Raw genomic sequence first — 12,022 nt, 5'->3', positions numbered from 1 at the left:
GGTCGAAGTTTAAGAAAAATATCCTACTGTGTTTGTATTAAGAGGCATCCATGTCAGCATTTAAACTGGACCGGTATGTGTTAACTGTTGACACATTTTAATGAGGCCCCTATATAACAATGCCTATCATGTGTCACAGTTCTAATCCTATCCCACCCGGTACCACATCAAGCTGTCTCCTAGAATCTACACTTGATCCCTCTGGCATAGAACCACTAACTCTGGCTATCAACAGCTGATAGAGTTACATTTCAAACACAGGGACTAATAGGAGTGGGAATCCTGAAGTGACTATTGGTGTATGAAGGGAATGCCCCCATCAAATGTGTGAAAAGATTCATCAACTGTGTGTTCGAGTTTACTTATTGTCCAATAGTAGTTTCTGGTTTATTTCGGTCAGGTGCTCCTCTCCTGAAGCACAAATATTTACCTGACGAATGGGAACCTGGCACTTGTGAAGACGATAATGGTTATGATTATGAAAATGTTCAAAGGCATTTCAAATGAATGGAAGGGATTGCATGTACCTTTCCAATTGTATGCAAAGCAAATACCAAAATATGACACAACCAAATAAATACAAGTTCAGACAGATTGTACGGTCACCTTTAGTTTAATATGTAGGTGGAAACAACGCACGTAATTATAATTGCTAGATAGGCAAAAAATAGGCATGGAAGTCTTCTTCTACATTAATAAACTTGTGGGTCAATTTCATTTTTGTACTAATATAGCTTTTGTTTGTTGAAAAAATACATTACAACTTTCCAAAATTCATAGGTCCAAATAAGGAAATCGAACAGATCTAAAAAATAGTCCTCTCATGCTGTTGAAAAGTAGGAGCGTAACATTTAAATATAGACAATGAAATTTACCAATAAATGGTACACTATGCCAGACCAAAAAAAAAGATGTTTGATGAGTTTACTGCCCTGGCTGCTTTGATACGACAGAGGTCCTGTAGAATTCCAAAATTGGCCAGCTTTGCTGCCAAGGTCATATCTGTTGATTCCCAATATAGCACACTGCAGCCTCTTCCTAAGTGCAACACTTTGTACTCTGTTATCTTTAGACACATTGTTAGCAGCTGTATTCTTAAAGATGTGTTCAAATTGAGGCTGTGAATTTGTTTGAAGCCAGGGTGCAAGGGAAATATAATCTTCTTAACCCATTGGCTCTCTCAGAATCATGTGTTATCTCCATTTTCAAACCAGGGAGCTCCACTCAATCATATGACTCAGTCAGAGATGAAGATTCTTTGTAATTGAACCAAAACTTACAGTAAGATTCTGCAGGGAGAATATTTTCACCAAGATCCCCACTGCTTACGTCAATATCAAAACGCTAACGGACTAATTAAATCATTTTTAAATAAAACAAATGATTGAGAGCTCCGTGGCTTGTTCTAGGTCAGGGTCTTGATACTACTAGTACCAAAAGAGTTGATACAACCTATACGGTCCCCTCACAGCACCAGCCTATCCTCTCCCCCCTCCTGGATCACCTGACCTATGGAGGCCTGGCTCTGGGCCCTGAAGAAGCACTGGCGCTTACACTCCATCAGCTGCTCCAGGTCGCGCCACATCTTCACCTGCTTCATGTTGGGGCCGTGGCTCTCCCGCACAGCCTTCTGACTCTCGCGTAGCTTCTGTGATATAGAAGGAAAAAAAACGGGGTTCGACGCGGGTTAAACACTTTTTGCCAGTAAGGTCATTAAACGTGGGCATTTGCCGTTTCATTTTTTCATCAAACACAGGGAGGTGTTTAAACACATCCGAGTATAGATTTGTTGAGAGGTCAAAATTGCATTAACGACTGCCGTTTGCAATCACAGAGAAAACGCTTAGAAAGAAGCAGCGCCTCGTGGCGTCGAGTCATCCTCTAAAAGGCTGAGGCGGTCAGAGGACTGCATGAAACCCGGCACCTGCTCTCAACAGCGTCAGCAGCAAAGGAGCCCAAAGAACGGACCCTGTGTTTACACGGGCATCCATTTCAGAGGCCGGTGCAGCGCGACGGCTGGAGCAGAGCCACACTCACCTTGCCGAGGGACTCCTGCTCCCCTATGTTCTTCATATACTGTTCCCTATTCAAATAAACAAAAGTCAGACTTTTAAGTTTTTGGCATTGTGTTGTTCATTAGGTGACTTTGACAGCAAACAGCATCATTACTCACCTTAAGTGTTTATTAGGTAAAACACGGATATATATAGGAGTTTAACTAAATGAGGAGAGATTTGGCATAGTGCGCAGTAAAGAGAGCCTCTGAGGTGAGTGTGATTTGGCCTTCAGCGGGGTACAGGGTACAGGGGAGCTGTGCGCTAACAGCAGCGTTAGCAGAATCCCCCCCCCCCCCCCCTCCCGCAGCAGGCAGCAACACTTTTACCTGATGGCCTTCCTCCGCTCCTGGGGGTCAGGAGACACGTAGGCCTTCATCTCGTCCACGGCCCGCTGCCTCTGCATCTCAATGATCTGCGGAGTACAGGAAGCGCAGAGAGAGAGAGGGAGTGGGTCAGGGGGAGGGGCTTGCACTCACAGTCTGGTGTGCGGTCAGAGCGCAGGTGCTTGCAACCCAAGCTCCTTACCTCTTTCATGCAGTTGATGTAGTGGTATCGGTTTTCCTCCTGCGCGTTCTCCTCCCTCAGTGCACGCACGTCCTGCATCGGCGGTGGTGAACACACACGGGACACACCATTCATATTGTACATGGCATACGGATGGCACACTCCCTCAATGCTATTGTGCAAAGGGAACCTGAGCCACCGCAACATGTTTAAACTTGATTTGGGAGCACAGTCAAATGAAACCAGGGTGGGAAAGCAATGATGTAAGGCAGTTGTTTGAGGGTGAGGAGTTAGGAGTACCTGTTCCAGTTTGGAGCGGTTACTCTCCAGGCCTGCAGAACAGCTGTCATACTGCGCTTTCTTCTCCTCATACTCCTGGGTGAGCTCCTGTTAGGATCGCAACACCCCATCATGTCAGTCATACAGAGACCGGCACAGCTAATGATAGACAGGAAAAGTAATAGAAGCATGATGGAAACAATTGTGTTTTGGAAAGAGTCATGCGATTTAATGTAGACGGACACTTTTTTTAAATGTCTTTATACCACTGAGAACTTTCCTCTCGCGCACTTCTCCGAAAAATGTACATAACGCAAACCCTGTAGCAACAACAGCATTCAATGCGTGCATATTTCCGCAGTTTGACTTAAGCCTAGCTTTAGCTCAAGTCTATTTCTGTATTCCTGACGTAGGACCTTATCATTATTAGATAGGTAGCCATGTGCGATAAAAACTCTGGGAGCACATGTTGGAAAATCTGATCCCCCTTGCACCTGAGGGATGCGGGGGCCTTCCCCCCCCACATACAGACGAGGTGTAAATTATGTTTAATAGCTTGTCGTCATGATCACAAAAAAAAAAAACATACGAACGAAGTCAGCGCCAGTTGTTTGTGCAGCATCAGGGAAATCCCCTTCCTTTGTCAGACTTGTCTGTCTCATCACATTCTGCTTGTGATAAGACAAGAGGGCTCAGCGGAGCGAGAGGTTCACCTGACACTCCTGTCTGAGGGGCCGCAGCTCCTTGATGACAGGCGCCAGGGCAGACTTCTTCTCCACGATCACAGAGTTGAGCTTCTTCACCTGAAACAAGGAAAAGGTTAGAAACGACCACCCCTTCGGATAACATTGAAACCTCTTGTAACAGGGCCCAATTGGCTGCCATTAGCTCGATTTAAGCCAGTGATGATAGATTGATAAACCAGGTTGACTATCGGATTGGTATTCTATAATTATATCATTCATCTTTCTCTGACTTGCCAGTAAAAACGAAGCAAGTTGAGCATGAGTGGAATGTAACCGCTATCAAGATTGAGTGAATAGTTAGAGGGATCATGTTAGGCAAGGCGCTTTTCATATCATGCCCTGCATAATCATAGAGGGACTGGGGCAGGTCCTGTCACTGAGGCTGAATGACGTTATTCAGACTCCCCGATGCCTAGCTTCAGTCACCATTTCAGACATGTCATCCAGCGTGCGGCCCTTCATCTCATCCAGCTCGCTCTTGATGGCCGATACCCTCTCCAGCTCGTCCTTGGTGTCGCTGTAGCCCGAGATCCCCTTTTGAGCCTCCACAGATTGCTACAAACACAATCAAGGGGAACATGACAGGCCATGTGGTTTCAAACAACTAGCAGTCACCAGTGAGAACAAAAATATTGGAAGCGGCCCAAAGAGCTCATAATATTGAACCCCCCCAAAAAAGAATGTGCTGTCTTCATGTCTATTTCATCTTGCTACATTAATAATGACCACAACCCCTATCAACTCAACCTACCAGGGTAAGATTTATATAAAAGTTTGTCGTAAATACACAGCAAAACATTTTCACAGAGTAAACATCGTTACTCACCTCTCTTTTGTTAAAACATTTGTTAAAATTACTCTAACCACCATAACTGAGGAAGCTACAGTCTGTGTCTCTGGACCACTGACGGCGTGCGAAGCATGGGGCCTCGTCCTGAATCAACCCCTGCTGCCACAGCTGCAGTGTCAGGGACACAGCAGAGGGTTGTGTCCACACAGACAGGCAGGGCCCAGCTTGACGCCGGGGACTAGAGGCCACTTTGTCCCCTGAGTAGAGAGATCCTAACGCTGGAGCCTAACCCTGCTGTGCAGTGAGGATTCACCTCCTAAATTGGCTTTTAATCCCACATGGGTGAATGGATGTATGGTCATTTACATGGGTCTGAGTGGTATATTGAATGTGCTGTTGGAGCTTGAAGACACAATGTATTGCCCCCCGCTGCTGAGGTTTCCATTTGAATCCGCCATTGAAGATGTGCCGTTGCTAAACGGATTATTTGACCGTTTCTATGCGGGAGGTGCCATCGATGTGGAAGGACCCGGGAGGGGGAGGAGGGGGAGGAGGGGTGAGGAGGGGGAGGAGGGGTGAGGAGGGGGAGGAGGGGTGAGGAGGGGGAGGAGGGGTGAGGAGGGGTGAGGAGGGGGAGGAGGGGGAGGAGGGGGGAGGAGGGGGAGGAGGGGGAGGAGAAGGGGGAAAGCAGGTGTCAGGGAGATATCGGCTCAGCCGTCGGCAGACACGCAGCGAGAGGGGAAAGCATTCAGTGATCCGAAAACACCAGCTTAGAAGCAGAGGTGAAGAAGGGGGGGACGGCAACAAATAACGAGCTAACGAACCGTGCACAAACGAGAACACAACAGAATGGCAGGCGAACAGAACTACATGGTGGGGGGGGCGGTGTTAAAAAGTGCAGACTGGGAAGGGTTCGAGGTGAACAGGAAGGAGGACGACGGGGGGGGGGGGGGGGGGGGGGGGGGATGAGTGGCGTTACCAGTTGCTGCTGCCCCGCCTCGTGTCGCTGCCTGAGGACCTCCTCGGTACGCTGCAGGACTCCGAACTCGGCTTTCATCTCCGCGATCTCCTGACGTTTCTTCTTGTACACCGTACCCTTGCTGCGCAGCTTAGCAAGGAAACGCTTAAACTAAGAGAGAGAGAGAAAGAGAGGAAGAGAAAGAGAGAGAGAGAGAGAGAGAGAGAGAGAGAGAGAGAGAGAGAGAGAGAGAGAGAGAGAGAGAGAGAGAGAGAGAGAGAGAGAGAGAGAAGATGAGAGGAGAAAAAGCTTTTGTCAAATAGAAGGGCCCATAGCAGGGCGCGAGGTGCTTTCCTAGACATCTCTGTGGTAACATGATCCTCTGGTATAAAGCCAGATGCACACAGAAAACCTTTCAATCTGCCAAAGAACACTGACTGTGTGAACAGCAACCAGTCCATGAATCGCACTCCTCCACAAGGTACAGAGGATGCAATAAGGAACGACCCCAGATATGTGCTGCTCCTCATTGAAAGCATGGGGGGGCTTGTGTGGGAGGGTTTGTTGTTTAAGCATTTTAGGACATCAAGGGCAGACAAGGTTGAGGGGGAATTAGCATTGCAGTATAATGTTGCATAGCGTTCCCTTGTCATTGACACTGTCCTCAAAACAACCGGTGATAATTGATCCAACACAACAACTCACAGTGACTCACAGAGCTGGAGACGGGTATTGGACTGTAGATGCTTCTGATCTATTCAGGGTCGCAAACACCAAGTAAACTCTGTTCACTCTGGGTACATTTGGGTAAACTTTCTCAGATTTATTGGGATCAGACGGCTGAGTGGTTAGGGAGTCGGACTATTAATCAGAAGGTTGTTGGTTCGATTCCTGGGCGTGTCAAATGGTGTTGTGTGCTTGGGCAAGGCACTTCACCCTACTTGCCTCGGGGGGAATGTCCCTGTACTTACTGTAAGTCGCTCTGGATAAAAGCGTCTGCTAAATGACTAAATGTAAATGTACCAAACAGCATCTGGGCCTAAGACTGAAGGCAACTTTCGAAAAGTAATGGCGGAACACTGGACCACCCTGACATATATTTGAAAGTGTTGTGGAACAGTAATCACCCTCGTGTAACTGAAGATGAGCAAATGGGGAGATTGCGGAGAGCCCCCCCAGCAGTTGTTGGGTGACATGTGATGACACTTAACTGGCACAGTGGAAAATACCTCTGATAAGATGATCATTTCCACCGTGACCAATGACCCCAAATGAGGCCCAGACTGATAACGTGCAAGTCGCCCCTCTCCATTTACGACACAAATCTACACACAGACCCTCTGTCGTCCCCCAACTTGTCTCACAGCATCAGCATACAGTATCGAAAAGATAAAAAGGTCTCTGGAATAAAAGTTATAAAGCCCCTTTTAAGTGATAGGAACACACACACACAGACAAACACACACACTTAAAGGGGCACGTGAAACTCCCTAGCAAGGAAAGTCACTGCCCCTTTCCTGTACCTTTCCAGGAAACAGCATGAAGGCTTCACTTTGAGTGGTACATCATCTGCCCATAAAACACTGTGACAAAGCATACGGACGCCGCCTGAGGCCCTTCCCCTCAGCACCCCCCCCCCCCTCCCCCCCGCTCATATAGATCTATTTACAACCATAGGTTCGTTCCGCCCAACAACCTACACGGTGACACACTGAGTGATGGCGAGTGGCACTGTCACTAGTGCAAAAGAAGCACTCACATTTGAGAGTCCTCTTTGTGTGCGTCGCTCAGGGTGATCTTGCTCCCGGTAATGTCATTGCCGATCACATCAGCCACTTTGTTTTCTTTCCAAGGTGTGGGGCGCATCCTCAAGTAAATTAAATTTCAATGAAGGATTTACGCCTACATCGGTTTATGCGTTTTGGCCAAATTGATTTAGCGGATCATTAAAGCGAGAGCTTGGGAGGGAGAGGAAACGCAACAGAAAGTTTGTCAAGGTTCTGGGGAGTTCACTGTTGGGGTCTATTTATAGCCTAGCATGGGAATGTGGGAGAGTGAGGGGAAAAGGGATAAGTTGCATTAGCCAGTGAGCCTCTCTTTGTTTACATGAGACCCAAAATAGCCTCTCGTGTTCACTGTGGTCACAAATCTACGACGGCTCAGCTTTATCAAACAGTCGAGGAGACATAACCACAGGATATTCCACACAGGCCGAGAAGGGGCAGATGCAAAAAGGAGGTTTCAAAAGTGATGTGTTCAAGGTACACAGGATCTTGTAACCCCCCCACCCTCCCCAAACAGGTTTTCAGTGTTGACTGGAGAGCTCAGGCTTGGAGACCCGACAGGCCCTGTACCTCGTCTCCCCGGATCACGTCGTCCCCGACCAGGTCTCGAGCCTGGCTGTTCTTCTGGGCGAGCTCCCTCTCTGCTCCCAGCTGCTCCTCCCGCGCCTCCTGCAGCTCCTCCGCCTTCGCCTCCTTCTTACGCACGATGATGGAGGCCTACAGGGGTCAGAACACGCACACGTGCTGTTTGTGTCAGTAGGATCGTAAAGTAATGCTTTGTCTGTTTGTGAACACTTAGCAGTTAAGTCAGATACTTAACAAAGAGGTTTAAGATAGTTCAAGAAGTACGATCAGAACACTAGTACATCCGAGGAAGGCTGATAGAATTCTTAGAAATATGACGATTATGTGTTTGATCTAATAGAATTCTTGGAAATATTACAACTATGTGTTAGAACTGATAGAATTCATAGAAATATTATGACTACGTGTTAGATCTGATAGAATTCTTAGAAATATTACAATGATGTGTTAGATCTATCCAGATGACTTTAATCTCTAATTCATCTTGATATGTTAGAGACAAAAGAAAAAAGATGGTCAAAGAGAGAAAGATAACACAATATAAACCCCTTTGATATCATTATGCTGACATCAAAGAGCCTCACAGTGACCCCCTGACATCTTCCAGATCACATCAATCCAGCCTTCTAGGTTCAAAGACCCACACACATAATGCCTGGTTTGTACAAGACTGAGGGTGTAACAATCTTAAAGAAGGTGAATATCAAGTATGAATACAAGTGTAACCTGTTGTCTGAAGAGTGACAGTTTGTCATCCATGGGGTCGTTCCTCATCATTTTCTTCTCAATCAGCTGATTTATCTGGACGTTGGTTTCTCGAATCTGGGGTAGGCGGGGAACAGACAAACCAGATGTTTCTAGGAATACGATGTCAGAGCGCATCTTCCCATCCACACAACCACAACCAGGTTCACTGTGGCCCAGTCGTGATGGGCGTGGCTCGGCACCCGACCCAGACGCACAGCTGAGGAGGCCGGCTAGACGCCTCACCTTGTGCTCCAGTTCCTGCAGCTCCGCCTGGCCCATGGCCGGCTCAGACACCACCTTCTGGAGGTACTGCACCATGCGCCTCTTGGCCTCCAGCTCCTTGGGGACCTTGTCAGACACCATGTAGGCGTTCACCTTGATCTCCTCTTCAAGCCTCTTCATTAAACCTGAAACAAAGACAGAAGTTACCGCTACGCCTTTTGATCGGATAAATCAGCCGGGACAGCTTTGAAACACGGTCGGTGTGTCTCTGACGCACCTGCAATTTTTTTTTTCACGATTGAAATCACATCCAGATCAATGTTGTTTTATGCAAGGTCATTGTTGGACATTAGAATCAGAAGGAACAACTAACTGGCGTGGCCTTCAACAGTTTGTCGCTAATATTATTACAGACGGCAGTCGCCTGTTAATCCTGCGCCCCAAGTCGCGACAGATGACATCACCGTCTGACTTTGACACATCATTTTAGAAACTGTTAATGTGTAAATCTCGTGTATGTTTGTGAAGAAGAAGCCACTGTCAGATTAAAGCAAAAAGAGATCCACACATGGCAAGCTATAATAGAGCACTTCAAAGTCCAGGGTAATTATATGGCCTTAATAGATGTGAATCAATTAACAGGCCGGCAGTTTGATCTGTTGTGTCCTTGACCTTCTCACCCAGCTGTGGGGGACAGCAGCGGGAGGGGAAACATGGCTGCCGTACTCACTTTCTGGCTTGGCATCTGCCGCTGTCTGTCGCAGGTTTTTTAGCTGCTGCTGAGACCTCTGCAGTCTTTGTCCAGCCTGGAAGAGCTGGTCACATGACAAGATCCATTAGAACATGGAAAAATCTGTGTCGAGTTTGTGTTGTGTTTCACTGTGCAAAGTGTGTGCTTATTGTGGGCTAATATATTATAGATAATATTCTTTCAGAAAACAACAATGTTCATAGCTCACTGCATATTAATCTCTCGTCAAACACAAAACAAATGAAGCTGTTCGTCTCTGAAATGAATGTGTCATGGCTTCTGATTGGTTTTATGTAGAATCATGGACAAAAGAGGAATACAGCAAAACCACTGAATTACTTGGTTCTTCTGATCCTGTTTCTGTTGAGCCAGTGACTCCTCTCTCTCCTTCTCCACACGAAGTTGTCTGGCCAGCTCCAACATCCGCTGGTGGTTGGACACTGACTCCACCTAGTGTCCACAGAGAGAAACGTGATACGTCTGGGGTCAGGTTTTACCACCCAGAGTCCACAACAACAACAGTAGTCAGTGACTGGGGTCTAAAAGTAAGACCTGCTAATTTAGTACCCCCATGACACCTCTGACAGGCTAAAGAGGAAACCCTTGACCCTGTCGGATGCCTGTCTCGTTCCCACTGGGAAGCTGTTAGCATGGATGAGATGCCATGTTTTCATTCCTCAGTGAATCCCATAGTCCTGGGCACTAAGGACAGAGGAGAGACGTACAACCGGGCTGTCTTACCCTCTTCCTCAGCCTCTCCACCCGCTTGATCAGCTGGTCCTTCTCCTCCTCCATGGCACCAATGTCCTACAGGGCAGGAAGGATCACGACAGTGTTCAGGGATCTCTCTGCAGACACTGCGCAAGCCTGTTTTTTTCGCCTCCTTCTATATTTCCCTAAGCGTTTGTATCTGCCCCTACCCTTCTGATCTCTGCTGTGGAGAATCCAGAGATCTTCAGCTGCACGCTCTCCTTGTGGTAGGTCTTGAACACTTCGACAAGTTCTTCATACTGAAAGTGCCAAAACATAACATCCATCTTTTTAACACTCAGGATAAAATCATCATGTACATATAAGCTTCACATAACAGTTGAACAAACCTGAGTATAGGTGTCAGTGACAATATCATCCTGCAGAAACTCCGCTGGCACCTCCAGTTTAACCAGGAAGCGAGCCAGGTAAGCCCTCTTCTTCAGCTCTGTGACCCTCTGCAGCAGCCAGTAAAGGATAGGGTGGATCACTGGTTTATTGCCGATGACCAGGCCCTGCCTGAAACTACTCCTGCATCAAAATGACAGAACAGAAGACAATGAATTGACAAAACAGTTGAAGGATTAAAATGTCCAACATTGAATTGAAGCTTAATTGATGTGAATGAGTGTACTTGTCGGTAAGTACTCACGGATCGGACACATTTCCTGGAGGTTTGTATTTAAGCATTCCCAGTATATTAATCATTCTCTTTGCTGTCTGTTCATTCGACTCTTCACGGATATCAATTCCTTGCTAGGGGAAAAAAAGAAAACTAATCAAGCGTCTCCATATTGTGCGCATTATACACATCGCCCAACATTTATTTGACACAGCCCTCAGTATCATGATTGGCTTGATATGCTTCGAGGAATAATAATATAGTTTTGTAGCTAGAAAGGCCCGGTCTGCAACCACTCCTGCATCAAAGATGCCAAAACAGAACGACGATTAATGTAATACGATCCCTCACCTTGGGGTCGATTTCTGCAAGAACATCGTTGAGGATCTGCAGCAGTTGCATTGGCTCCACTGAGTCAAATGTGATGAGATTAAAGTTTTTCTTGAATGGTTCTTTGTTCAAGTGCTCAACGATAAATTTCAGCTGTTCTCCCATTTTTTTGGTTGTGACAGCGACAACGAAGGGGACAAACCAATGATACCAAACGATACCTGCCGTTAGCTTGAAAGCTAGCTAGCCAACTACACTCTTGTTATGCTAACTTCTCTTGGGCTAGTCTTGCGTGAGCTAGCGTAGCTTTGCAGGTTGAAATGAATAGCTAGACGTTGTCGATGTATCTAGCTAGTGTGGCTAGGAGCTAGCTAAAGCAGCTTTCGTAAAAAAAATAAAAGTTAGGAAGCACTAGCTTGGCAAATTTACATCCACACCTGTCACAACGTATCTATAACTTCTTAACTATCTTAATAATCTACTGTTTATAAGCTAGTAGTAATAGTTTAAAGTGACAAAGGGTTGGCTCTAACATTAGCTGTTTATCTTACAGACGGTCCCTTTTGCGTCTTGGTAACAAGGCACAAGCGTCCGTTGCTAACAGGAAATAGTTTCCTGTTTGTTCATGAGAGCCTTTGGGGAGTAACAGCTGCGCATATTCGACCAGGTACCACAGTGAGGCGCACGCAGTCCACCTCAAACCTCCTCAGGTCTGAACTCTTACAACAAAACTAGTGTGTGTGTGTGTGGACGGGGGGTAAGGAGGTAGGGAGGATAATACTTATTTTTTATTATACATATATATCTATATGTATCTATCAGATAGATTTTAATGATGTTAAATTATGGCGTTTAGTACTTTTGACTACATATATTTTCCCCTTGACAGTCAACATA

The 12,022-nt window shown here is 46.4% G+C and overlaps 1 protein-coding gene across 1 annotated transcript; it reads right to left on the bottom strand.

Moving 5' to 3' along the window:
• Positions 1-605: 605 nt before the first annotated feature.
• On the bottom strand, positions 606-11,731 carry ift81 (intraflagellar transport 81 homolog). Its single transcript, XM_047048619.1, has 18 exons — positions 11,147-11,731; positions 10,826-10,929; positions 10,524-10,704; positions 10,344-10,433; positions 10,165-10,230; positions 9,763-9,873; positions 9,403-9,487; positions 8,694-8,857; positions 8,430-8,525; positions 7,689-7,835; positions 5,356-5,505; positions 4,013-4,141; positions 3,554-3,643; positions 2,862-2,948; positions 2,583-2,654; positions 2,384-2,469; positions 2,038-2,083; positions 606-1,648 (listed from the first exon to the last, which is right to left on the bottom strand). Exons 1-18 carry the CDS (start codon positions 11,288-11,290, stop codon positions 1,466-1,468), a joined length of 2,031 nt encoding a protein of 676 aa, XP_046904575.1. The 5' UTR covers positions 11,291-11,731; the 3' UTR covers positions 606-1,465.
• Between the last annotated feature and the right edge of the window lie 291 nt (positions 11,732-12,022).

This window comes from Hypomesus transpacificus, chromosome 24, assembly GCF_021917145.1.
Source record: "Hypomesus transpacificus isolate Combined female chromosome 24, fHypTra1, whole genome shotgun sequence".
In the NCBI taxonomy this organism is placed as follows: Eukaryota; Metazoa; Chordata; class Actinopteri; order Osmeriformes; family Osmeridae; genus Hypomesus; species Hypomesus transpacificus.
Note: the sequence above shows the minus strand (reverse complement) of the source record. Positions and strands in the feature narration are given on the sequence as shown.